Source organism: Podarcis liolepis, assembly GCF_965112155.1.
Source record: "Podarcis liolepis genome assembly, chromosome: 5".
NCBI classification, from domain to species: Eukaryota; Metazoa; Chordata; class Lepidosauria; order Squamata; family Lacertidae; genus Podarcis; species Podarcis liolepis.
In genome coordinates this window covers 80,765,687-80,793,681 of record NC_139556.1, presented here as the reverse complement: position 1 = coordinate 80,793,681, position 27,995 = coordinate 80,765,687, and the positions used below count along the sequence as shown (strand labels likewise).

General features: G+C 39.4%; 1 protein-coding gene and 1 long non-coding RNA gene across 3 annotated transcripts; one reads left to right on the top strand and one right to left on the bottom strand.

Annotated features, from left to right (window-relative positions):
* Positions 1-25: 25 nt before the first annotated feature.
* Positions 26-1,176, bottom strand: LOC310707540. The gene is made up of 2 exons (XR_014526559.1): positions 1,088-1,176; positions 26-835 (listed from the first exon to the last, which is right to left on the bottom strand). It is a non-coding gene; the product is annotated as an uncharacterized lncRNA (long non-coding RNA).
* Positions 855-27,911, top strand: DHX36 (DEAH-box helicase 36). Of its 2 annotated transcripts, none has more exons than XM_083503992.1 (25): positions 855-1,837; positions 3,991-4,109; positions 5,011-5,227; positions 6,018-6,056; positions 6,342-6,512; positions 6,597-6,676; positions 7,689-7,763; positions 7,939-8,105; positions 8,954-9,035; positions 9,224-9,364; positions 9,808-9,910; positions 11,868-11,955; positions 13,152-13,207; positions 14,103-14,167; positions 15,725-15,868; positions 18,118-18,235; positions 19,944-20,042; positions 21,504-21,677; positions 21,900-21,986; positions 23,365-23,448; positions 23,551-23,650; positions 23,738-23,828; positions 24,927-25,047; positions 25,792-25,944; positions 27,209-27,911. In XM_083503992.1, exons 1-25 carry the CDS (start codon positions 1,613-1,615, stop codon positions 27,392-27,394), a joined length of 2,985 nt encoding a protein of 994 aa, XP_083360118.1. In that variant the 5' UTR covers positions 855-1,612; the 3' UTR covers positions 27,395-27,911. The 2 variants fall into 2 exon arrangements, with proteins under 2 accessions (XP_083360118.1, XP_083360119.1); XM_083503993.1 differs by having other exon boundaries at positions 6,342-6,516; positions 6,601-6,676.
* The last annotated feature ends 84 nt before the right edge of the window (positions 27,912-27,995 follow it).

Below are 27,995 nucleotides of genomic sequence, written 5' to 3'. Positions count from 1 at the left end.
AAAGATGAATGGATGGAGGCTGCAGTGAAAGCAAGGAAGATCTTTATTTTTCTGTTGCAACAGAGTTCCCTCCCCTCCTTGCAAGGAGGCAAGAGAGACCCAGAACCAAGAAGAAACATCTCTTTTATGGGTTTGCATTTTGACATCTAGTTACAGCATCTGGGAGGGTGGATACCAGGTTATTTATGGGGTGAATTTTTTAGTTAAAACTATAGCCCCAGAGGGGGGATATTGTTACAATATAGGAATTCTAATGTCTTAAAGTATTAGCAGGACCCAGAATTAATGGAAAATCCAGTTTTAAAGAGTTTGGAATCATTAGCCACGCAGAATAGGGTGGGGTCCCAAAAACCCACATCTCAGGTGCCAAAGGGCAGGGTCGGGAAGTATAAAGGACGGCTACTGTTTGCTACGGCTGTTGGGAACCTGGAGGTGCCACAGCTCCCCAATATCCCTGGGCTGCAGCCAGGGCCGGATTTAGGTTTGATGAGGCCCTAAGCTCCTGAAGGTAATGGGGCCCTTTATGTCCAGCTGTCCTTTGTCAGCAACAAATTGCCGTTTTTTTGTGTTGAATATGTGCCATATGGTAATTTAGGGACCTAATAGGTATCTAAAGCCATTTGCACATAACAAAATATGTATTTTATCAAAGTACAGTGGTACCTCAGGTTAAGTACTTAATTCATTCCGGAGGTCTGTTCTTAACCTGCAACTGTTCTTAACCCGAAGCACCACTTTAGTTATGGGGCTTCCTGCTGCCGCACGATTTCTGTTCTCATCCTGAAGCAAAGTTCTTAACCTGAGATAATATTTCTGGGTTAGCGGAGTCTGTAACCTGAAGCGTATGTAACCACTGTAATGGTTGAACTGAAATACAATTAAGAAGTATATTAATAGTGAAATACTATTAAGAAGAAGTATATTAATAGTATTTTTTATCTTATATTTTGTAAATGTACATCCAGGTTTTTTTCCCCTTTAAATTTTTTGGGGGCCCCCAAGGGAGTGCGGCCTTAAGCTATAGCTTTTTTAGCTTATACGTAAATCCGGCCCTGGCCGCAGCAGCCCTCAAGCAAGAAGTGCCCACCTCAGTCAGGAGCTGGAAGTAAAACTGCATTGTTATTTGCTGTGTTTTCAGCTGCTGCCTTGAAACGTTCGCTCTGTGAGGCTTCACCGTACACTGACGAGGCCGGCCGCCCCGGGTGGGACCGAAGGAACAGACGGCGAGCGGGACACACAAAGCGAAACAAAGTTCTAGAACGTTGGCTGGCCGCGCGAGGCGACCGTTGCGACCGTTGGCCCCGCGGCCGCCGTTTCGCGCACGCGCTCCTCCTCCGAAAGGGAAGCGCCCCTCTGAGCGCCCCCCACTTCCCTTCCCCTCTTCTTCCAACGGTAGAGGAGGGGAAGGGAAGTGGGCGGGGAAAGAGAGACAGAGAGACTTAGAAAGGGAGAGCCTCAATCCACGTCTGCGCCTGCGCGTCAGCCAGAACGGAAGTGATTACGATTCGGCCGGGCCGGCTCAAGAGCCTCTCGAGGATTCCGCTTCCGGTTCCCTCTTAGTGTCTGCCGGCTCGGGAGACTCTCAGTACCTGGAGGCGGCGGCGGCAGCAAGATGAGCTACGAGCACCGCCGGGATAGGGGCCGCGGGGGCGGGCCCCGCGCTTCGCAGTCGTCGTCCTCGTCGTCTGGCCGCGGCGGAGCGGGAGGTGGCGGAAGAGGTGGTGGTGGTGGCGGCGGCGGCCGGGGCCGACCCCCTCCGCACCTGAAGGGCCGCGAGATTGGCCTGTGGTACGCGCGGCGGCAGGGCGAGAAGAGCAAAGAGGCCGAGAGGCAGCAGGTGAGTGAGGGGGGAAGGCTTCAGGGTGTCCAGCCGAGCGCTGCCTACCCGTCATTTGCGCCCCCAGGATGTGTAGTTGCGGGACCCCTGAGGTGGGTGGCGCTTGAGAGAGGAGGCCTCCAGTGAAGCCCTTCGTTCCTGAGGAATTTATCTGTCGGCCCGCTCCTTTTGAAGGTGCCCACATCCAAGAGCTCCTGCCAACCTAGCAGTTCGAAAGCACGTCAAGGTGCAAGTAGATACATAGGTACCGCTCCAGCGGGAAGGTAAATGGCTTTAACGTGCGCTGCTCTGGTTCGCCAGAGGCGGCTTAGTCATGCTGGCCACATCGGCTGTACGTTGGCCAATAAAGCAAGATGAGCGCCGCAACCCCAGAGTCGGCAACGACTGGACCTAATGGTCAGGGATCCCTTTACCTTTACATCCAAGAGGCCCTTTGAAAGCTGGTGCGGCGCGCCTGCCTATTTCGTTCTTCCTGAGCGCGCTGGGGAACAATAATAATAATGTATTATTTATACCCCGCCCATCTGGCTGTGTTTCCCCACCACTCTGGACGGCTCCCAATCAAGTGTTAAAAACAATACAGCATTAAATATTAAAAACTTCTCTAAACAGGGCTGCCTTCAGATGTCTTTTAAAGATAGGATAGCTGCTTATTTCCTTCACATCTGATGGGAGGGCGTTCCACAGGGCGGGTGCCACTACAGAGAAGGCCCTCTGCCTGGTTCCCTGTAACTTGGCTTCTTGCAGTGAGGGAACTGCCAGAAGGCCCTTGGCGCTGGACCTCAGTGTCCGGGTTGAATGATGGAGGTGGGGACGCTCCTTCAGGTATACAGGGCCGTCATTTTATTTGTATACCGCCTTTCCATAGTTAAAACAATGCTCAAGGCTGCTTACAGCATGACAAGATTTGCATACCGTAATTACCAGCATAACAAAAGTTACAAACAGTAAATAAAACACATCAGAACGTACACAGCCAGATGGAAAACAATTCCCACATAATTCATAAAATCTAAAACTAAGAATACAGCATTAATATCAATCACAGTTTAAAATGATATAGATAAAAATAAAAGCAATTTTAAAAACAAAAACGCAACCCTCTCTGCCCAACAGCAGCAGAAGCACTCCTTTATGGAGCTGTCAGGCACTTCCCCAAGCCAGGTGGAAAGAAGCAGGGCAGGGCCCTTCAGGCTCCCAGCAAAAATAGAAAGACAACTCTTCTGCCCAGTCCTGTCCTCTGTCAGTTGGAGTGACTGGCCCAAGACGGTGAATCTCACCCCACTTTTTGCAAGGTTGGGGGTGTTGGACATCCAATTTCCCATCCTGTCTGCCAAATATGCGCATCCCCCCCCCCTAATCGTAGCAGTTTCTGAGTCAACAGCAAGGGAAGCCCCCTATAGAGGGCATTGCAGTAATCCTACCAAGGGTTGTATCCACTGCTGCATGAGTGGCGTCCTGCTTCTGCAGCAGGGATTATTGTTTTTTTCCTCTCCCCGTGTATGCCCCAAATCTGCTCCAGTGAGCCTCTCAACTCTAAGGCATATTTTGAGGATCGGGGATTTGGCTACAAGTTGAGAGGAAGGGGATGACAGGTCGGACTTTTAAAATAGGTTTGAAGAATGTCCCGCAAACATGCCCCACAAGGCACATTTGTTGTGGCTGATGCCTTTCTCATTTGCATGATGCTTAAATAATAATAATAATAATAATATCTTTATTGTCATTGCCCCCTTCGGGGACAACGAAATTAAATCAACCTCTTTGAGCATTGAGTAGTTGTATCCACGTATATGCCACTCAGGTGGGTATAAAATAAACAATAGCATTCATTTTCCTCACATGTATGTATGAAAGGAAATGTTCTTCCATATGGAGAAGATTTGTGTGCTGGTGTCCTGTGGTGTATGCTGTCAGAGAATTTTACTATGTGTTTCTGTTAGGGATAATGAAGGCTTTCTCAACTTTGTACAGAACATTAAATTTAAAGTATAGTAGTAACTTGACATATCCTTAGTATTTAGAATATGTAGTCCTCCTTTTACAATATTGAGGAGTGTCCGACATTGAGATAATTGGAGCAAGATTTTTGAGCATGGAGTATTGTTATACTTTAAGATTTTGTTAAAATCCATTGTTCTTTCCATATATAGAGAGCTGTGGTGCGTATGGATGAGCGCAGAGAGGAACAGATTGTGCAGTTGCTGAACACTGTCCAGAGCAAAAATGAAAAAGAACAAGAAGCCATGTCTTGGTGGTCTGATGAGGAAGGGTAATAATATTTTTTGTTTCATGTCAAATCTTAGCAGTATGTTAGCAGTATGCAAACCAACTGAAGGGTAGTTTGCATTATAAAATAGTTACAACATGCCATGCTATGTTCTGTTTTACTATCAAACACTATAATAATTTGTATTCAGTTTCATTTGTTTTCGTGCTTAATATTCTTATGGAACATCACATCACAACAGTATTTCTAAATTGGGAAATAATTGACCATTTGGAATAATAATGACTAAATTACAGGCAACCCCCATTTTAGGTGCAACCAATATGTGCACAGCGCCGAATCTGGAAGTAGCCCGGAAATGTAATAAAAGAAATCACTAAAAGGTGGGTTAGGGGTGGAGTGGGTTGTTTGCAGGCTGTTTCAGTTGCACACAATTTCACAATGACCTGGAATGCACCCTCTACACAAATCGGGGGTTGTCTGTAGCTAGTGACATTTATTGAGCTACTTTCATCTCAGGTTTTTGTTTTATCTTGCAACTTTGTGGCCTCTTGGGGATTATACAGCACAGGGTATAATTGGGATAGTACTGTGGCAAAATATCAGTGGTGTGGGAGGGAGGAAAATCCAGGCAAGCAGAGCAGTGAGTTCTAATTGTAGAGTTGGAAGAGACCACTAGGGTCATCTAGTCCAACCTTCTGCAATGCAGGCATCTTTTGCTCAACATGGGGCTCAAACCCACAGCCCTGAAATTAAGAGTCTCATGCTTTACCGACTGAGCTATCTGCTTGCCAGCTGCCACCTAAGTTGTTTACAGGATGGGATCACCTATTTACTCATAGCTGGACACAGGACTGTAGATCAAAACTATAAATACCAAATTTATCTACTGATGTGTGTTTCTTAGAGCTGGATGACTTATGCTTAACCACACCTTTTCCAGGTACACAAAGGAGACCCCTCCAAAACCAAAGCCTGTTGTGGAAAAACCTGTTGTTGAGAGGGCGCCTAAAAGAACTAGACCAATATTGGAAAAAACATTCCTTGATCAAGATTCAGAATATCTCTTAGAAGAAAATAAACCTGATGTTGATTTAGATGAGCAACTTAAAGAAGAATTGAAAAAGAAAAAAACTGATTCCAGATATATTGAAATGCAGGTAGCCTCCAGAGAAGATTTTGGGGCATGTTGAGCGCAGGATGGGAAGATGAAGCTCTACTGTGCTAGTGTATTTCCATTTGTACTATGCTAGATCTCTAATTGTATCTATCTCAATAGAAGTTTGCATAAATGCTTTTGGCTAGAAATTATAGATATCATTTATGAAATAATATATGTGGAAACCCTGAGCGGGTTTTTTTATGCTGTATTTCATCTAGTAGCCAAGATGATGAATATAGTGTAATCAATTGTGATCCGAATTAAATTATTGGGTATAATGGGCAGCCCAGTCATGTGGGCTTGCTGTCAAGAGCTCTGCACCAGCTTCTTATTTAGGTTATGAAGATGAACCAGATATATTTTTGTACACTGCCTTGGAATCTTCTGATGAAGGGCAGCTAATCATTCTCTCCCCCCCCAAATAAATAATATTTTCATTCCATTTTTATCCCTACTGCAGTGAGAGGCACAGGAACTTTAAAAACCTGACTTTCCTCAAGGAGCTTGCTTAGGAACACAGTCAGAGGTTGATATAGTTCTAGTTCCTCTTCTCCTTTAGTGGAAAAGGCAAGCGTTAATGTTGTGTTGCAGCTGAAAACATTTATTATTAATATATATGATTCTCAGCGTCTTAGATGGAACATTAACATGCTTTTTTTAAAAAAATAGGTTGGTGCTTCAGTTCATAGCTTAACAGCATCACTAATCGTATTCAATTTGCTAACCAAATTTATAAATATTTATTATAAATATACTCTATTTTCACTTAATTTTTCTTTACTTTGCAGAGATTTCGTGAGAAGCTGCCTTCTTATGGAATGAGAAAGGTAAATACATACCTTGAATATGAGCCTTTTTGTCTTAACTCAGATGGGCATTAAGATTTGGAAAAGAAAAATATTTGATTAAATGTTAAAAGGCAATGAGAATTTAGTGGAAAACGTTCGTGTGTTCTACTGTGTAGAGAAACACCATTGAACAATTTCAGTCCCTGGTGTATTTTTTATAGAGTGGGTAATGTTCAGTTTATAATTGAACGAGGGCATGGAAGCATATCTCCACACAGCAGAGTGATTATTGTGTCTTTCATTTTTTTGTTTTGTTTTTAATAGGAGCTTGTAAACATCATAAATAGCAGTCGGGTAACTGTTATAAGTGGGGAAACTGGCTGCGGAAAGACAACTCAAGTTACTCAGTTCATCTTGGATGACTATATTGAGCGAGGGAAGGGGTCTTCCTGCAGGATTGTATGTACTCAGCCTAGAAGGATCAGTGCTATCTCTGTAAGTGACATTTATATCTGTTCTGGGATAAAGTAACCATATTTACAAAGAAGAAAACATTAACAGATTTTCTTTAATGTTAAGGTAGCAGAGAGAGTTGCGGCAGAAAGGGCTGAAGTATGTGGTAATGGGAAGAGTACAGGATATCAAATTCGGCTTGAAAGGTACATGAGTATTTTCTTATTAGTTTTCATACTTGAAGAATGTCTATGCACAGACTAGAGTGAGCATATGTTTTTAGCATCCCTGCTGTGCTGTTACTTACCTAGGGGGTTCTCCTTCCACAGATGCAGCGATGTAACTTTTGGTGACAAAATTAGTAACCTGTTCTGTGAATGATTGTGTCAGCGCAAATGCTTATTGGCTGAGCTGTAAGATTTCATATGAGGTATTTGTGTATACAGCCATGCAGACGGAGCTCCATCTGATAAGCTGCACCGTGGGAATGGCATTTTCATGTATTTTCAGGTGTTAATTATTCCACCTAGAATAAGTTTTCAAATTATTTTCAAAAGCAATATCAAGAGGAACTGAAGTATTGTTTTTAATGGCTATCTTTCAGCCATTTGTGGGTGTTGCCACAAATAGGAACACCTTACCACAAATCTTTGTGAGGAATTGTTACAAATACAATACATTACCAAGTAGAGCACCAACCTGAGTTGTGATGTAAGTGGCCACCCACTTGCCTTTGAATCAACTGTCCTCACAAGACTTTTCGCTGCAACTTTTATTCTGCTAAGCTGCTGTCAAGTTAAGCCTTATGTTCCTCTAGAAGTAATGTGTATATATAAAACAGGTGAGCAACCAAGAAAGAAGCAGTGGCATTTGTGTGTGTTGTTTGGATTAGCAACAACTTGTAAAATGGGTTAATTAAGCATTGTTGTGTCATACCTTAGATATTCTGTTTGTTGGCTGCATGCTGAGCATACCATGAAGCCAAACTATGCATGCTTTCTCAGAAGTCCAGTTGACTTCAACTAAGCTTACTTCCAAATAAGTGTGTATAGAACTGCAGCTTTTATTTTTATATTGCACAACCAGACATTGGATGCTTGAATTGAGTGCAGCTGAAGGTGTACTGACTGTCATTATAACACTTAAAAGTATCTTCTGGCTTTTTCAAAAGCAATATCAAGAGGAACTGAAGTATTGTTTTTAATGGCTATCTTTCAGCCGGTTGCCAAGGAAACAAGGCTCAATTTTGTACTGCACAACAGGAATTGTCCTACAGTGGCTCCAGTCAGATAAGTATGTGTTTCTCTGTGTCAAAAAAATTTTTTGAATGCGTTTCCTCAAAGCTTTATCAGCAGCTGCTAATAGTTGTATTTGCTGTACTCATTTCTATTTATTTCATATCTGCTGATTAACATTTTGTTTCTTATAAACATGGGGGATTATCAGTTCTGTACTTCTTTTGCTGTAGGGAGTTGGCCAGTGTTAGTCATGTAATCCTTGATGAAATCCATGAGAGAAATCTCCAATCAGATGTTTTAATGACCATAATCAAAGATCTGCTAAGTGTACGACTCGACTTGAAAGTCATATTGATGAGTGCTACGCTGAATGCCGAGAAGTTCTCAGACTATTTTGGTGCGTGAAATTATCTACATTTTTACAAGTGTAATAATCCCTTGTATTATGCTATGAATGTTGTAAGCCTCACAGTATAACAAAAGACAGGTGTCTTCCTCCTTATGTGGGGGCTACATTCCAGGCTGCCACTGCTTTCCCACTTGTCAGCTGTTAGGCGGGGAGGCTGAGCAGCATCAGTAAACCCCTCTGGGGAGAGTCTCCTCACGAGCCAGGAGGACTTTCCAGCTCGCTTCCACCACTTGCGGGTTTCACATGTGCGCAGTTGTGCAGAAGTGTGGAGTTGCCTGTACTTCTGAAAATAAATAGACAAAATAGATGCTGTTTATTTTTTAAATTTATCTCTGCATGAAATGAAATGCTGAATACTTGGCATTTTCATGTAATAGTTCTATGACACCTTAAAAGACACACACATATTGTGGTATAACTATTCTTTGTCAGAGTCAGTTTGTCAGGTGAAGTATCATGTTCTGTGTGCAATAAACATTTTACTTTGCAACTTCAGTGACCAATATCTTTGGCAGCATTTTGAACATTTGAGTTCATGCCAAGGATAATTTATACTCCACCCATCTGGCTGGGTTCCCAACAGCATTTTAAAAATAGAATCAAACCTTAAAAACTTCCCTAAACATTCTAAGCCACTTTGGTTTTTCTAATAGAATAAAAACAACCTAACTAGCTTTTTTGATTACTATAACAATAGCATTTTAAAAAATGTTTTATTTTGTATAAGCTTCATGCTTCTAGCTTTCTGTAAGTTGTGTCTTGTATCTTGTTTTCAAGCATGATACAGTTTGCTAAAATGTAGGTGATGTAATATATATTTTCCCCTTTTTATACAGACAGTTGTCCTATGATCCATATTCCTGGATTCACCTATCCTGTCAAGGAGTACCTTTTGGAAGATGTAATTGAGAAGCTACGGTTAGTGTGAAGACAATTCCTCTTAATTCCTTTTTTCATTGTGACACCAAAACTCAGAATTTGGACGTATAATGATTCCTGTCTTCTCCCAATATGAAGACTATATTGAGATATTTAGAATGATTAAAAACAATTTTTTTTACTTAATATGCAAACATTATTACTGAATGCTATATTTATTTCTGAAGATACATTCCAGAAAATACGGATCGCAGACCACATTGGAAAAAGAGGTTTATGCAGGGGCACATAAGCAGGCCAGAAAAGGAAGAAAAAGAAGAAATTTATCATGAGCAGTGGCCAGATTATTTGAAGAAGCTGAGAGGACGGTAGGGTTATTTTTCACTTTTGTACGACTTTCAGATTTTTGTTACATATGTGACAGACACTTTATGGCTGCATTCCTAGCACTTTCTAGAGAGCAAACCATATTTGATGTTTTAATTTTCTGGAAGCCACCCAGAGTGACTGGGGCAACCCAGCCAGATTGGTGATATATAAATATATTACTATTATTAAACACAGTAGAACTTCTGAATAAACATGCAGTTTATCTGTTTAAGAGAGACTGAGATTTGTTCTGGGCTTAAAAGCAAATAGGATCCAGTCTGTTCTGTTGTCTTCTTTCAGCAGTTTATTCTGTTGATCTGTGTTTATTTTAACCAGTCTCCTTTTTTGCTGTTTGTATAAAACAAGAGCCTGTGTACTTGTGCTAAACTTAACTATAGCACATACGGTTAAAGAATGCTTTTTATTTGTACGTGATTTCTAGGTATTCAGAAAGTACAATTGATGCATTGGGAATGATGGATGATGAGAAAGTTGACCTTGATTTGATTGCAGCACTGATCAAATACATTGCGCTTGAAGAAGAGGTGAGTTTCAACTTGGCTAAATATGACTTCACTTTTTAAATTATTTCCTCTTCTTAATTAGATTAGGTCAACCTAATTAAACTTAATTGATTCTAAATCTGCTAGATTTCAAGAGAAGAGACTTAAGCACTTACTTAACCTTAACCCTTACTAAAATAAACGGAACTTAAAAAGGCTTAAATTTGACTCATGCTCATCATAATTAAAAACAATATAAGTTGGTGTTGGCTCTACGCAATGATTGTAGAGGGAAATTATTTTGTAAGGAATTGTTTTCTTGGAATTTTTGTAGGCAACTGTGCACTTGTGATGTGAGGCATATGAAATCACAGGGATTAATATAAAGTTCTTCTCCCTGTATGTGTTAATACTAATACATAAAGTTGTTTTCACTGTCTTTTTTAAAAATGTTTTTTATATGTTACAAGAGTTGATTATATGATTGAAGAATTATTAAACTATTGTTTGTTGTTGGCCATGGTCCTGTATCTTTGGCCCTAGTAAAGAAATATTCTGATTACCAGGCACAATCACTGCACCACCACAATACTGCAAACAGGGGCTATTCTAATGTTGTTGTATTCCAGTTACATCATAGTAAAAATTCAAGAGTAGACTGGAATCTTAACTACAGTGGTACCTCTAGTTACGAACTTAAATTCGTTCCAGAGGTCCATTTATAACCTGAAACTGTTCTTAGCTAGAGGCGTGCTTTTGCTAATGGGGCCTCTTGCTGCCTCTGTGCCACCGGCACATGATTTCCGTTCTCATCCTGGGGCAAAGTTCTCAACTCGAGGTAACTCTTCCAGGTTAGCGGAGTTTGTAACCTGAGGCTTTTGTAACTCGAGGTACTGTTGACAAACAAGCAAAGACAACAGCTACAAATTTTTTTCTGTGCTTGTATGTTAAACTCAGTACTGCACTAATCTTAGAGAAAAAATTGAGTAAATGCTTTTCAGAACCAAATCACACATCCTTTGGCTTCAACAGGATATTTCAATGTCTCTTGCTCCCAAGCAAACATTTCAGGGACTAGAATTTTGGTTTTGTACTAAGTTCTAGCTTAATCCCATTTTATTTAACACCATAAGTTTTGAAAATAGAAGATACTATTTTAAGATAGTTTTTGAGCAATAATGTCTTTCATGTTGGTTCACATAATCAAATTGAACATACGCAGATAATACTGCCTTCACGATTACCAATGCTTTCAATGGTATTTTGGCGCTTTGCTCTATTCCCTGATAAAATTGTGATAGTGACAGTAGTGGTACTGGGGGACAAAAGTTACTCAGAATCAAGTGTTTCTGCTGCATATAAGTTTCAAATTGCAAATAATATTAAGAATGTGATTGCAAGGTTTTAGAAATACCAAAAATAAAGTTTACAGGTTGAATTGGATACAATATTTAATCCCTGGTTTGCTTGTACATATGAATCTGCCCCAGTGGGATAATCATGGCTTGTTTTTGCCTAGCAAATCATATTCTGAAACCCCACGGTTTAAAATTGGTGCATGAATCTTGGCTTATGTTAACTGTAGTCTGTCATTACATCCAAGTTCAGTACCCTGGTTTAATTCTAATTCGTTGTGTTGCCCCTTCCCTGATACCAATCTGAGTGCACGGATGCAAGACTCAAACAAAACTACTTGGGCAGCTAAGAGTTTCTTGCTGGCATTTTCACAGACCTCTGTACCCTCCTCATCCTACCAGGCAACAGACTGATTGCACCACTCACTTTGTAAACAAGCTGACTATTCAAAGAGGAGGTGAGACCCTGTGGAGGGGGCACAAATCAACATTAGGTGAAACAAACTAAATTTGTGAGCGGGATCCAAACTTCCTAAATTGTGGCTTAACAACATGTCTGAACTTGGCCGTGATGTGTGCTTTATGGGTTGAACTATGCATCCATGTTGGATAATCGATTTCTCCATTTACCTGTGTTCATGCAGGATGGTGCAATACTTGTATTTCTCCCTGGATGGGACAACATTAGCACTCTAAATGACCTTCTGATGTCTCAAGTTATGTTTAAGTCAGGTAAATCATCTTCTTTGATGGTCTTAAAATATTCTGCTGTAAACTAGAGGTTTTCTTTATAAACGGTTACCCAAACCCTCCCAGCACCTTTTGGCAGCACTATCAACACAGCATCATAGTGCCAACATAGCTGCTGATGTTCACCATCCTAAGCATATGCAAGTTGGCAGACAAGTTCAGAATTCAGCTACTCTTTTCAAATGAATGTTGGCCTACATTAAATAATCTTAAATTAGGATGAGCAGTTAAATTAGCCCTGTCAAGATGCTTTAGTAACACTTGGGAGGGCAGGGTTCTCTGTCCCTAAAGCCTACTTGAACTTCTCTAGCTGCCATTCTGAGCCTCTGCCCCCTTCCTGTTGCCCTGCATCTTTCTCCTTTGCATGACTGCCAGAACCATAATTCCCACTGTCTTTCTTAAAAATGCATTTGAATGCAATGCAATGGTTGAACTGGCATCCCAACAGCCACTGCAGGGGACCAGTAAGTGATAGCATCTGGTCAGTTACAGTGTTGGCTGGTAAATCCCCCTAACTCAGGCATGGCCAAACTTGGCCCTCCAGCTGTTTAGGGACTACACTTCCCATCATCCCTGACCACTAGTCCTCTTAGCTAGGGATGATGGGAGTTGTAGTCACAAAACAGCTGGAGGGCCAAGTTTGGCCATGCCCGTGAATAAATTGGTTACTGTTAAATGTCAAGGATAGCAGTCCCCATCCTTAATGTGGTTTTGCATGATGACATTGCACAAACATAACGCGCTGTGGAACAAATGTTTCAAGGATGTTGAGCTTTGTATTTGCTTTGAGAGCAGATAAGTTTATTTGGGTGAATCAAATGGATAGCCGTTAATGATTCTAGGAATAAATTTAAAATATTCAATGGTTTAATTTTAATTTTACCTAACAAGCTGCTGACCTCAAAGACTTTTTCAGTTTAATGCTACAACGCAATATTTAAGGCAAAATATAGAAAAGTTATGAATTTTCTTTGTTATTGGCAAAATAAAATGAATAAATTAACTAGTGCTTTCAAAAATATTATTTGTAACGAGAATCTGTGGCTTCTTGAAGAAAATAGTTCATTTTTCCTATAACTGTACCGCATTTATATTTTTAATTTTTTCTAGATTTTTAGTTTTTCTTTCAAACTGAATTTTACTTAGAGTAGTACCATAATGCCAATTTTATTTTTCAGATAGGTTCGTTATTATACCTCTGCATTCGTTGATGCCTACTGTTAACCAGACCCAGGTAAGTTTTATAATTAGCAGTGGTCGTTATTTTGGTATAGAGTATTCTAAATCTGTTTTCAGTTTTTTAAACTAAAGTAGAATGACTGCAACAGCTGTGCCTTCACATAACTTACTTGGTTGGATCCAGAGAAATGCTGGTGGAAATACTGGGTAGAAGATAACTTCTGGGAACAAATATGCCTCTGATTTTCAGTCCCCACCCCATAACCCACCTTGTTTAGCAGGGTCTCACCTTTAGTGAGGTATTTGGGGTGACTAGCGCTAGGATGAGGGAGGCAAGGAGGTCATATTCCATCCTCTCCACTTTCCCCTGTTGTTTCTCTGAATTCAAGTGCATATGTTTATTTGTTGCCCAATCGTATTTATTATTTTAAGTAACATTAAAAAACTGATTTTAGTCTTACTAAGCAGCAAGGAAGGAATCAGTTTTTCATATTGTGGAATCTCCATGTCCTTGGAAATTGGGACCATAGTGGGCTCATGTGTCAATAATAATAATAATAATAATAATAATAATAATAATAATTTATTTATACCCCACCCATCTGGCTGGGTTTACCCAGCCACTCCCTATGATATAGAACACAATGTCTCAACTGGGCTGTGCCATGCCTGTTAAAACATGGGACGCTTCAATCCACCTGCTTTTCAAGAGATCATATCCTTCATTCCAAATAACTCTTTTCTTCTTGGATTGCTGTTGTAATAATATCTTAATAAAATGTTTCAACTATCCATTAATGCGTAGTTGCTCTGGTGTTTAAATTTAGTGATGAGTGTATGCATCTGCATGTCTTGACTGAAAGAAATTAAATTAAGTAAACAAATATTAGGATGAGAAAGAAATTTCTGGAACAAACACTTTTTCTCTTTCTGATTTTGTTTTTCTTTAGGTTTTTAAAAGGACCCCCCCTGGAGTCCGTAAAATTGTAATTGCTACCAACATCGCTGAGACTAGGTAAATCTTTGTTTATGCTTCTAGCAATGCTTGAAATTAATTTGTTGGGAAAAAGGAGTGTTTTCATCAAAAGTGTAAATTAAAATGTTTAATTCCTTTATGTAGTGGAACGAGCAATAAAATAAATTTAAAATATGTACAATGAAGCTGCTTTTCCACTTTGGATTCGTCAGATAGTTTAATGTGAAAATTTAGTGTAGAATGCATATACTGTACAAGGGAAAACAACACATTCAACACATATCAGAGGTCTCTTGAGTGCTGCCCAATTAATCCGTGGAGTTTCTTTTTGAACGCTGGCACTTTTAAGCACAATGCCTGCAATGTCCCCCCCCCCTTTTTTTTTCTTTGAAAGGGAAACAGTTTTCAGTCCTCCTGGAGCCCAATAAAAAGGGGGGGGGGGAATAAAGGCCGAGGTAAACAATGTTTTTGCATTTTCCTTTTTGGAGAGGAAGAATAACAGAAAATGCAAGCAGGTTTGGAAAGTGGAAGGGAGGTAAAATTAGAAAAAAATGGCTCAGTGCAGAGCAAGAGATAATGAGAAGATGTGCTTAGAGTTTAGACAGGAAGTGGACTGTGCCTCAAGAGGAGAGGATCAACAGCAAAGCCTTGCCTTGAAACTTTGGCATTTCCTGACTTGGAGCTGCAGGGGGAGCTGTATTCATTAAGAAAAACTGTTTACAATATGATCAACAGTTCCTTTTCGGCTTTTATAAATTGGCTTCATCACTGTGGAATAAGTTAGGTGTTGAAACTGACCCTCATCCCTAAAACAGTGCACATGAAGCTAGGCAAAAGAAGTTATAACCCAGACTCTTCCCTCCTCAATATCCATTACAATGACAGTTTGGGAATTAGATAGGAGTGCTGCCTAGACTGGATTGCTTGTTAGAAAACCCCAAGGGCTAACAGTTTCCATTAAGTATGCTTACAGCTGATTATCCTAAGGCTCCAACCCAAAACATGCTTGCTTAAAAATAGAACTTATTTCCAGATTAGTATGCTTAATGTTGTTTTATGTAGCTAGTACTGGAACTGAAGTTAGACAAGTGCCTGCTGTCTTGATGATTAGATCTAAAAACTTTCCCTTAAGTATGACCCAGTCATCTTATGGGCTATTAATTGTATCAATGTAAAAATTGGTTTATTGTTAGTGTTATTTTTTGTGTATTTTACCTCCTTTATCTTTTTGCACACTACTGCAGTAGTTTGTGGCTGTGAAGTGGTTTATGAATCTGTAAAATAATAATAATAATAACATAAGCATGTCCGCCGATAGTCTTAGCTTCTGACATGTTCAGTTTGTCATGCTTCAGTCTGAGCATTTTTAGCTTTTTGGTTTTCTTGCAGACTTCACTCCTTGTTGGATCTGTGCTTGTTATGTAAGAAATAGCAAAACTATAGCAAGTGGTAGTCTCTGTTCATTACGATTGATTGCAGTACAATTTGTGTGTTTCGTAAGGGGCAATTTCTTTTACAGATTGACGTAATCAATGCAAATTGTCTCTATTTGATGTACGAAAGCTAACCATTTCTTCCTGCTTCCTATTTCTGCAGCATCACCATAGACGATGTGGTATACGTTATAGATGGAGGAAAGATAAAGGAAACTAACTTTGATACACAGAACAACATTAGCACGATGGCTGCAGAGTGGGTTAGCAAAGCAAACGCTAAGCAGAGGAAAGGTAGAGCAGGAAGGTAAGAGTAATCTATCGTAACAGAATGGACAGAAGCAGGGAAACCATGGCTATTGCAATAATGAACATTTTCAAATATTTAATAATAATAAATTTATTACTTAAAGTTTACTTTAAAGACATTAACTTTCCCCCTCACTTTGCTGACTTTATTGATTAATCTGAAGCTTTTCCTTTAGTGACTTTATTTGCTGGCTTAGTTTTTTGTTTTGTTTTTTGCCCCTTTGATATTTGATTTCTATAGACTGAATACCCAAAGTGGTATGGTGGAGCCCAATGCATTTTAGATTGGAGCATGAAAAGATTGGAGCATCCTCTTGTATCATCAAATCTTTGATAAAGGAGGCTCTAACCTGCAAAACCTCATACCAGAATACTTCTGTTAGTCTTTAAGCAGTTAACAGGAATTTCTTAGGGTTCTTTTTTTACTTCCATAGTCCAACATAACTGTTCTTCAGGGATTTAAACTTAGTTTTAGAAGTTAAAGTAGTTCAGCAGCATGATCTCTCTATTACAGTCTAAAAATACCATATAGAAAAAAATTCTTCACTATCTTGACATTTGCATCGTTTGTATTTGTTGAACTCCTTCAAATAAAACCTTAAGACATAGGACTATAGGCACAGCACATATGCCTAGTTGATACGTATAGGTCTTGTAGCCCACTTTCCTCGCTCCCTATGTGGAGATGCTGTGTGAGCGGAGGTTGGGCTCTTGAGCACAAAGAATTGGTGGTGAGTTAATGTACATGTAGAGGAACGCGGGTGGCGCTGTGGTCTAAACCACAGAACCTAGGGCTTGCTGATCAGAAGGTCGGCGGTTTGAATCCCCGCGACGGGGTGAGCTCACGTTGTTTGGTCCCAACTCCTGCCCACCTAGCAGTTCGAAAGCACATCAAAGTGCAAGTAGGTAAATAGGTACTGCTCTGGCGGGAAGGTAAATGGCATTTCTGTGCACTGCTCTGGTTTGCCAGAAGCGGCTTAGTCATGCTGGCCACAAGACCCGGAAGTTGTCTGGACAAACGCCGGCTCCCTCGGTCTATAGAGCGAGATGAGCGCCGCAACCCCAGAGTCGTCTGCGACTGGACCTAACGTTCAGGGGTACCTTTACCTTTAATGTACATGTAGTACAAATAAATCATGTCCTGTAGATTACTCTCTTAGCATGTTTTACTCAGTGCATTTCTCTAGATATTATCTACTTACCAGATAGTACGTAAAGAAAAAGAAAGTTCAGCATCACTATCCTTGAAAGTTTTCCTCCACAGTATTGCTACCTGAAAATTACTCCCACTAACTGTGGAAGTACTTAATATCTTCCCACATAATCACTTGGAAATGAATTTGCTTAGAACTCTGGTATTCAAGAGCATTGGTGAATACAGAAAAATGTGTAATAGGTGCATAGCCGTTCAGCTGCACAAAGTTGCTTCACTCAACTATCCTTTGTGAGACCAATCAGGCATAACCTTTCACTGCATTGCAGATTTGGTGCAATCCCATCCTATAAGGTTATTGTCTCATACTGATTAAAGGGGAGTGCATTGTGCTCCTTAGTTTTCTATTGACATATGTCAGACTGTCAGGTAGATACATCATCCCTGCCCACACCATATTTGCATTTATTATTCCCTGTGCCATATATAAAAAGAAGCTGGTGTTGGTTTGGTAACATTTTCTTCATTTTGTTGCACCAGGCTGCTGTCCTTGATCAGATATGGCGAACATTCTTTAGCTCAAGGGATGTGTTTCCTTCCAGGGTTTCATTCCAGTGACAATATTGGTCAGAGCCAAAAAGGGTGGAGCAACAACCATGACTCTTACCTTCTAACAGTAGGCTACATTTCAGCCATGCAGGAGCCAGAGGTTTATGCACACACATATTTTTGTGTGTGTGTGTGCGTGCGCGCGCGCGCGCATGCACACACCTCTTCCTCTATCTTGGCACAGAACTCTTAAAGGGACGCATTCCAGCCAGGCAAAAGCACTCAAGGGGCAGAGTAATGCTGATGAGAGGTGTGGTTTGAGGTCCATATTAAGAGGTCTGGAGGGTCTCATTTTGTCCCTGTGCCTGGGGTTCCCCACCCCTTCTCTTTATAATTGCTTCTTGATGGTACGCTGAACCATAGGGTCAGCACCTAAGCTTGTCATTCTTTCATTGCAAGTTTTGCATAAAAGGTATACTGCTAAGCCGCTTTTACTTATAACACATCAGTGTTACTACAGTGTCAAAATATTTAACTTTCTGCAGAGTCCAGCCTGGTAACTGCTACCACTTGTACAATGGTCTGCGTGCCAGTTTGTTAGACGATTATCAGTTGCCAGAAATCCTGAGGACACCTTTGGAAGAACTTTGTTTGCAAATCAAGGTAATATATATATTATATATACCCTGTTTGGGTAGCCTTTCTGGTAAAGGATTTTGCATCAAGCATAAAGATTTGGATGCTCAAGTAGTATTGATCCAGATTATATTACTTTAGTGGTTTCTATTGCCGTCTGTGGCAGATGGGATTCTGAGCTCATAAAAGAGGCTTCTCTTCCATATATCTAGCAATGGATCTACATTGCCATATGAGCCCTGCAGTTCAGCACGTTGCACTTTTGTCCATGTGCTTCTATTGTATGAAGTGAGGCCATGTGTGGCAAGGAGCAGAGCTCTTGCTGCAACTACGTTGAGGCTGTGGAATGACCTCAGTGAGGATTGGTGTCAATCTTGTATGTTAGTCTTTCAGAGAGTGCAAAACTTGCTAGTTCAGAAGGGTGCTGCAAAGTACCATCTTGTTTCCCATGCTGTTTAACATCTACCTGAAGCCATTGGGAACAGTTATTAGGAAATTTGGGATGAGATGTCATGAATATGCTGATGATACCCTGTTCTCTGTAACATCAGAATCAAGAGAGGTACTGTATCTGGGGCTGCCCCTGAACAGGCAACCCTGTTTAGGGAAGTTTTTAATGTTTAATGTTTTGTCGTGTTTTTAATATTCTGTTGGGAGCCGCCTAGAGTGGTTGGGGAAACCCAGCCATATGGGTGGGGTATTACTACTACTACTACTATTACTATTACAATTATTATTATGACCCGGAAGCTGCATGTATGCAGAATGTGTGGCTTAACTGCTCATTGGGACACTATATTAGCATCGTATTATGCTGCTGTTGTAAGAATTGCACTGGTTGCCAATAAGCTACCAGGCTAAGTTCAGAGTGGTGGCTCCCCATACAAATATTGTCTCATTCTTTCTATACCCAACCAATCTCTGTGCTCTGCATGGTGTTGTAATCTGGCTTTGAGTGTTAGTAGTATCTCCCCTTTGGAAATACAGTGGTACCTCCAGTTGCAAACGGGATCCGTTCTGGAGTCCCATTCACAATGTGAAAAGCCTGCAGCCTGCAGCGCCATATCTGCGCATGTGCGTGGTGCGATTTGGCACTTGTGTGCATGCGCAAAGTGCGATTTAGCGCTACCGCGCATGCGCGAGCAGCGAAACCTGGAAGTAACCCTTTCCGGTACCTCGGGTTGCCATGGGACGCAACCTGAAAAAACATAACATGAAGCAGATGTAACATGAGGTATGGCTGTAATAATAATAATAATAATAATTTTTTAAATATATATCCCATCCTCCCCAGCCAAAGCCGGGCTCGTAACTCCTTTACATATCAAATGGACACCATCTCTTGTCTTTTCAGCATCAGTTGAAGACTTTTTTTTCAACATGTCTTCTAAGTGGACATTTATGTCCGAGTTTTTATCTGCAACTGATTTGAAATTGTCTTTATATGTGAAGTTATCTTGTATATGAATTTATTATTACATTGTGAAATTGCTTAGAGAAGCTTCATTGAAAGTGATGCGTAAAATGAAATAATAATTCTAATTAATAATAATAGGTAGTAATAATAATTAGCAATAGGAGTCTCTTTTCTGTGGAACGCTATTGAAAGTTCTGTTCCTAACTGTTCATGCTTTTAAAAAATGAGTCAGTGGGAAAGCATTTGATTGATAATTCTGAAGGTGTTTTGCAATTTAGTTTGAGTTTATAAACAAGGATGAACTTTTTTTTCTTTCAGATCTTAAAGCTTGGAGGAATTGCCCATTTTCTGAGCAAACTGATGGATCCACCATCACGTGATGCTGTGTTGTTATCCATAAAAAATCTCATGCAGCTGGTAATTTCTTATTTATTGCCTGTACTAATATTTTATTTTAAGTAACCAATTTGTATAGTAGCTTTCTTCCATAGAACTTGGGCAGTTCACAACTTGTTCAGGCTTGAGAATGTTCATTCATGGTACTTAGAAATCATTCAGAAAACTGAGCAATTACAAATGTTTACTGTAGATATTGTCTAAGCTTTATATATGATTTTAGCATCTAAGGCAAGGAAAACATCAAACACTTGAAGTCTTAATTTAATAAACTTCTTTTTGCACTAAGAAGTGTAGTTTAAACCTTAGTGCAATTTAAAATTGAACTTCACCCAAATCAAATAATATCTAGTTTTGACTTGGAAAGTACTGTTTTTATAATTTTTCTGATGAAGGATGTAACTAGAAAAATCAGGACATTGAAATGGAATAAGATAATGAATTTTTACACTAGTTAAAGCACAATGGGCAGTGCATGCTCATTTTCCTGCAGTTGTTCAGCTGGTATTTTATTAAAATTCAAATAAGCTTTGAGAACAACAGTAAAAATCACCTATTATTATTATCATTATTATTATTATTCCCTGTCTTCTTCCCTGATGGGACTCAAAGCAACTTACAGATAAAAAGGAAAACTTCTAAAATAGAAAAATCAATCATTCAAATATAATTAAAACTATATACATACGTAAAATCTGTTTAAAACATACCAATAATTACATTAAAAATATCACAGCACCAGCCCTTTAATTAAAAGCAGTCAATTCCTAAAACTCTGTTGAAACAAGAAATTCTGGTGCTCAGAATTTTGTGTCTTGATGATTTGCTAATTTGTGTGTACGTTCCTTAATTTGGAGTTGTGCATGGCATCTGGGTACTTTCAAAGCAAGCATCTTGCTGAGCGATAGAAAACTGAGGCAATGAGTCTAAAGACTTAGGGAGATTCTAACCATGGATGGGGTTTCAGCACCCTCACCCTAGATACCTATCTGAGTTGTCTTCATGATTATTGCTCACAGCTACTCTTCTTTGCTGTCCCAACCTTATTGCTGAAAATTGTAATTACCGTATTTTTCGCTGTATAAGGCGCACCAGACCACAAGACTTTTTGGAGGAGGAAAACAAGGGGAAAAAATATTCTGAATCTCAGAAGCCAGAACAGCAAGAGGGATCACTGCACAGTGAAAGCAGCAATCCCTCTTGCTGTTCTGGCTTCTGTGATAGCTGCGCAGCCTGCATTCGCTCCATAAGACGCACACACATTTCCCCTTACTTTTTAGGAGGGAAAAAGTGAGTCTTATAGAGCAAAAAATACGGTATGTAAGCAGGCTGTGCTATTCTAAATAAATGTGAAACTAAATTTCACTGTACCTTAAAACTTAAGGGACAGCATTTAGGCTTCTTTAACATGGATTTCAACCAAATTCTGCTACTCTTTTTCATTGTTTATGTTCTTCCTTTTTTGTGTCTTCCCTTTAACAGAATGCCTTGGATAGGCAAGAAGAATTGACTCCCCTTGGAGTCCATTTGGCACGATTACCAGTGGAGCCACACATAGGAAAAATGATTCTCTTTGGAGCTTTATTCTGTTGCTTAGATCCTGTTCTCACTATTGCTGCCAGCCTCAGCTTCAAGGACCCTTTTGTCATTCCCTTGGTAAAGTATTTATAGAGAGCGTTAAAAGTATTTTTTGTTTAAATTTACATTTTTGTTCTTTGAAGATGAAGCCTTTAATTTCAGAAATCCCCCCCCCCCTTGTAATGTTTTAGTCTTACAGCAAATTGCACTTAGTTTTTCTTGGTTATATCTCTTGAGTCTGTCTGTCTGTCTTCTTTTTAATACACAGATTAGTCCAACTTTGTGTGTTTTTCTCTTAAGGGTAAAGAAAAAGTAGCAGACGCAAGAAGAAAGGAACTGTCAAAGAGTTCTAAAAGTGATCACCTCACCATTGTGAATGCTTTCAAGGTAGATATGTGATCCATTGACCAACAGTGGTCTTCAAGTTTCATGGTGGTTCCCTGGCATTCCTGGGTATTTGTTTGAAGATGTAAGACAGCACATCCATTGCACAGAATAGTCATTTTCATTGCTGCTTTTATTAATATATTGTACAGTGGTACCTCGGGTTAAGTACTTAATTTGTTCTGGAGGTCCGTACTTAACCTGAAACTGTTCTTAACCTGAAGCACCACTTTAGCTAATGGGGCCTCCTGCTGCCACTGCGCCACCGGAGCCCGATTTCTGTTCTTATCCTGAAGCAAAGTTCTTAACCTGAAGCGCTATTTCTGGCTTAGTGGAGTGTGTAACCTGAAGCGTATGTAACCCGAGGTACCACTGTATACTGTTGCATTACAATTTGAATTCTATGGAATTACAATTCTTGCAACAGGCAGAGAAGTCGTTAAATGGTCTGCCGAGACCCTCAGCAATTTTCAAGTTCTCCACGGCGGGGTGAAGTTTGGGAAGCACTGTTCTAGTTGACAGGTGGTGGATTCACAGGGGGAACATCGTTTATTAAATAAATAATATAAAGAGGATTCAAATATTAGCATAAGCAGCTCACATTGCACAGAGATGAAATCTTCACGGTCCATACTTGATTTACTCGTAGTGGTGACAAACTAGTATTAAACCCAAGTATGCATTTAGTATGGAGATCATAGAATAATGGAATTGTATAGTTGGAAAGGACCCTGAGCGTCATCTAAGTCCAACCTCCTGCAATTCAGGAATCTCAACACTTCCCCACCCCCATCCAATTTGAAGCCATTCTGGACCCTGTAACTAGAATTCTGGACCCTTCTTAGCTTTGCAAATGTGCTAGCAGTTTAACTGATGCACCACTAGGAGGGTGTGACTAGTAGGTTAGCTTTTTATTCCAAGTTTCATTGTTTTCTGCTATGATTTGCTCTAAACAATTTTAATATATGGGTCTAATTTGAATCTTGTATCTCCTCCAACTTGCAGTTCATGAAGTGTTTCTTCCTCTTGTTTTGGAGACCAGGATTAATTATTGCCGTTCTAGAGCTTTCCCCTTTACACACAGTGGAATAAGGAAGTGATATGAATGGTAGCTTCCTTTTAGCTGCTGAATTAGTTCTAATCTGGATGTGTTGGCTTAATACAGCTCTGTGAAAGGAATGAATGCACTCCATATTATTTTTTTAGGTCACTCTTATTGTGACACTTCATATTTAACTTCTTTACTACTCTATAAAATGCTTTCTAATTCCATCTGGCATTCAAATCAGGAAGATATAAAAATCAGATTCAGTTCCAGTTTTCCTTTAAAAGGACCTATACTAAATAATAATAATAATAATAATAATAATTGTGCTTTCAGGGTTGGGAAGAAGCCCAGCGACGTGGCTTCAGGTGTGAGAAGGATTATTGCTGGGAGTATTTTCTTTCTTCAAATACTCTGCAGGTAATCGTTGTTTGTCTCTAGCGAGAAAACGTACACTTTTGAAACAGATTTAGTTTGACATTATCTGTAAGAACAAATTGATCGATTCATGCTGTTCTCTAGATGCTGCGTAACATGAAAGGGCAGTTTGCTGAACATCTCCTTGCAGCTGGGTTTGTGAATAGTAGAAGCCCTAGAGATCCCAAATCCAACACGAACTCAGGTAAATTCTGAAGAGGAGCAATGCACCAGATACGCTTTCAGTTCTCCCTTTGTGAATTGTGATTCACTTGGCTGTTTTCTTTTCTAGACAATGAGAAGCTACTCAAAGCTGTTATTTGTGCTGGCTTATATCCAAAGGTTGCAAAGATCCGAGCAAACTTCAGTAAAAAGAGAAAAATGTAAGGCTTTTTCTTCTCCATGCTCTCTTACCAAGAATGTGTGTGTGAATATATTAAACAAGGGTTTCTACGTAGTTGGAAGAAGGCTGGAATATATTTTTCCTTGTGTTGCTAACTATGTAGTCTAGGAATATTTGAGTTCTGGGGGAGCATGTGATTATTTCCCCCCTCCTCCCCCTCCACATACTCAGGTGAGACAATAGATTGGGCAGGTGATACTTAATTTTGGGATCCTGCAGCTCCAGATGAACAGAAATTTTGTGGAGATCATCCCAAGTGAGAACCACAAATTTATTTATTATTTTTTTACACTGCTCTTTTGGCTAGAAGAGTCCATTGTGTCTGAAATAGTGGTCCTTTCTGTAAGGCATGCTTAGTACAATAACCAGATTGCTCGTTCCTATTTGAATTGAGCAAAATGTAATAGCATAGTTTTGCCACTAGGTGGAGCCACAAATAAAAATTTAAGACTGAATAAGCAGAGTTCTCTTGATCCCGTCTCCACAATCTATGTTTTATTTGGTAGATGGCAAGCAAAAATAAATTGATTATATTTTGCTTTGATGCTAAGCCCTGGACTGGATAAGTCACTAATAATGATGATAGAAAATGGCTTTCTGTATATCACTTATTTTTCTCTTGTTTTGAAAATGTGTTGGGTTTCAAAAGAGAAATTGAAATGAGGATAGTATCATAGATAGGACAGTATAATTTTGCTTTCCCCATCACTGGGATTATCCTTTATGCAAGCAATATCTTCTTGCTCAGAATGAAAAAGGGAATAGAGCACACAAATTGCAATGAAGTACAACTGATACCTTATTATTCTTTAATATAACACAAATCTTTAAAGTAATCTGATACTGTAGTCTGATTTTGAAGTGGAACTTTTTAAAGTATAGATGCTTAAAATCCTTCTTGCTTTTCCTTTCAGTTCTTGCCTAAATATCTTGCAGCAATATCTAATTTAGAAATTGCTGATAGCCCTAATGGCACATTACAAGTCTCTTTTTGAAGGGCAGTTATCTTAAATCTTTGAACATATGTGCATGTTATTCCTTTGTAGCTGAATTATAAGTGATTTGTCTGTGTCTTAAGGGTTAAAGTTTCCACTAAAACAGATGGAACAGTTTACATTCATCCCAAGTCTGTCAATGTTGAAGAGACAGAATTCCATTACAACTGGCTTGTTTACCATTTGAAGATGAGGACAAGCAGCGTAAGTGAAAATTTATTTTGTATTGTTTTAAGCATAAATGTGGGTGTATTTTAAGTCTCTCCACAGTCTGTTCTGTTGAAGCCATTACAGTCTTAGTTAACTTAACTAGTCTGGTCTGTACACAGCCCCACTCATTGCAGTTATCACTGCACTTCACAAGGGGCCTCGAAATGACAACTCCTGGTTGAGAGATGGCAATATTGGTAGCTTTTAATGCTTCCTTCCTGTTCTGTGCCCTCCCTTCTTCCTCCTGATGCCTGCTGCTCACAGTGGAATTCTTCAGATTCTCATGTCCTCCATGCTTCTTGTGATCTTACGACTGTCATTCCAGAAGGAAGGAGAGCACATTGAGAAGCACAGCCCACGGAATGCAAAAGGGTGTAGTGTTTTGTTTTTTACAGGCCTAGGGATATCACATATTTTAGCTATGCCTTATGACTACTCTTGTTTCTAGTCAATGAAGAACAGCAAATCTTTGCTCAGCACTTGTTTGTATGTAATGCCGCTGAGAGAATGAAACCTTTCACAATTAAAATAATAATTGTCTTGGCTTTGCAAAACCTTGAACATGAAGTGTTTTCCAGTGATTGCCACATTATTAATATTTCACTTCATAGGAACTACACACAAGTTTAAAACCAAGTAACTTGAGATCCCCTTTTCAGTATGCACTGGAACTTTCTCGTGCCCTATTTTGAACGTGGTAACATAGTTTATATGTGCTGAATGCATTCCTTGTTACAGATATACCTGTACGATTGCACAGAAGTCTCGCCATACTGCCTTTTGTTCTTTGGGGGAGATATTTCTATTCAGAAGGACAAAGATCAGGATACAATTGCTGTGGATGAGTGGATTGTTTTTCAGTCTCCAGCAAGAATAGCACAGCTAGTGAAGGTGAGTGGGATGCCCATTCCATTTTCAGATTTTCTTCTACACAAACAACCGCCCTGCTCCTGGAACAGCTTATATAGTATGGTGTTACAAAAACATCTCTTTCTCTTTTTTTTAAAAAGGTAACGTCTGCTTAGATTGCTGTGTTGTAATTTCCTATAAAGTATAAACTTGAAAGATCTTTTCAGGCATCAGTCCTTTTCAGACATTTTCATTTTGGAGAGACCTGTCATTTTAGGATTTCATGTGAAATGCTCTCTCCTTCCTTCCTAGTGGGGGGGGGGAATGAATTAATCAACAGGGAGATACTGCCTTTATTTCTATGTGATATTTTCCTGCTCCACCAGATCTGTTTCCAGAAAAAGGCACTTCAAGTGGAGTAATCAGATAGAATCAATGTTTAGATAAGCAGTGCACAGCCCTGTTCATTCAATTCCCCACCTGTACCTTGAGATAGATGAAGTACAATCAAGCACCAGATTTTAATGCCAGATGGATAGCTTTTGTCCGAAAGGGGTTGGGGAAGAATTACAATAGGATCTTAAAAACTAAAACATTTCGCTTATTTATCAAATATCAATCACCTTATGTTAAATTAAGACTGAACTTATCTGATGTTCAAAAATAATTGCCTTTTTATTGTGTTTTGCCTCATTTTTTTCACATTAGTCTTTTCTTGGCCTATATCAGCTATTTTTATTGTTACTGTTAAAAAGTGCTATCAAGAGTGAAGTTGTAAATTTGAACAAGATGTGAAAATATGCAGTTTAACTAAATCACAACTTCAACTATTATTTCAGCTTGAAAATGGGATTCTTTTAAAGACGTTGGGTTGTATCCAAATTCATTATTAAAGCAGATGCATTGAAATTAAGGGACAATGCTAACTTCCTTCCATTAATTTCAGTGGACTTCCTCTGCATATAACTTAAGTTGGATACAACCCATTGACTCCTTTGGCAATTCTTTTTTTATCCTTATGAGAAACTTACTTTGTTTCAAAGTGCTTTATACAGTACAGTTCTTGAATAACTCGAAACAGATAAAGCTGTACCTAAAGTAAGTTACATTTAACTGGACAGAAAAGAGCTAGTTAAATTTCCAAGAGGTTTGACACACATTCTTGGCAAAATGCAGAATAATGAAAGAGAATAATACATTTCATTTCCAAGTATGTATTAAGTTTTTGACACTATAGAAAAATAGAATGACTTTCGAAACTTTCTGCTCTTGGTTTCTTTCTGAACCAACATCCTTTTATCCACAGGATTTGAAAAAAGAATTGGATGACCTTCTACAAGAAAAAATAGAAAACCCACACCCTGTGGACTGGAACAATACTAAATCAACTGACACTGCACTGCTGACAGCCATTATAGACTTAATCACAACACAGGAGAATGAAACTGCCAGAAACTCTGCCCCCCGTTTCCAGAGCGAAGAATATAGTTAACACTGTTCCTTTTGGCCACTGGAGAGATGGCAGCTTTACTGGTTCATTGTTGACAGTTTATCTTTGGGCATCTTGGAATTTCATTTTTAGTATCGGTAGTTCATAATGGCTGTGTATGGCGTTCATTGTATAAAGTAGCTGTTTATCTAGTTGCCAGTGCTGCATAGTTGTATTCCGCATGTATGACGCTGCTTCTTGAGGACTGTAATTGTCAGGTAAAAAGCTGGATGAAACTGAACACGAACTGATTTTTTAATTTTTTTTTACATTCTTCTGGTGTTTACACTGTTTTTCTGCTAACTGTGGAATTGTCACTTTAAGAAAAGTGATTCACGTTAGCAGCTAGAAGCCCCTTTTTATCCATTAGCCTTTTATTTACATTCTGGAGTTACTAGTAAGGGCATGCTGCTGAGAGTGAAACAACCAAAGTCATCACCCCAAAGAGATGTACGAGGGCTGCTGTGTCAAAAGCATTGTCACATTTTAAATAAATGCTTGATGTTTAGATCTTTCTAAACATATGCACTCCTATTCATCTATGGGCCATAGGGTGGGAAATTGTATTTGATGATCCAGAAGCTACAGCTGCACATACCTAGAG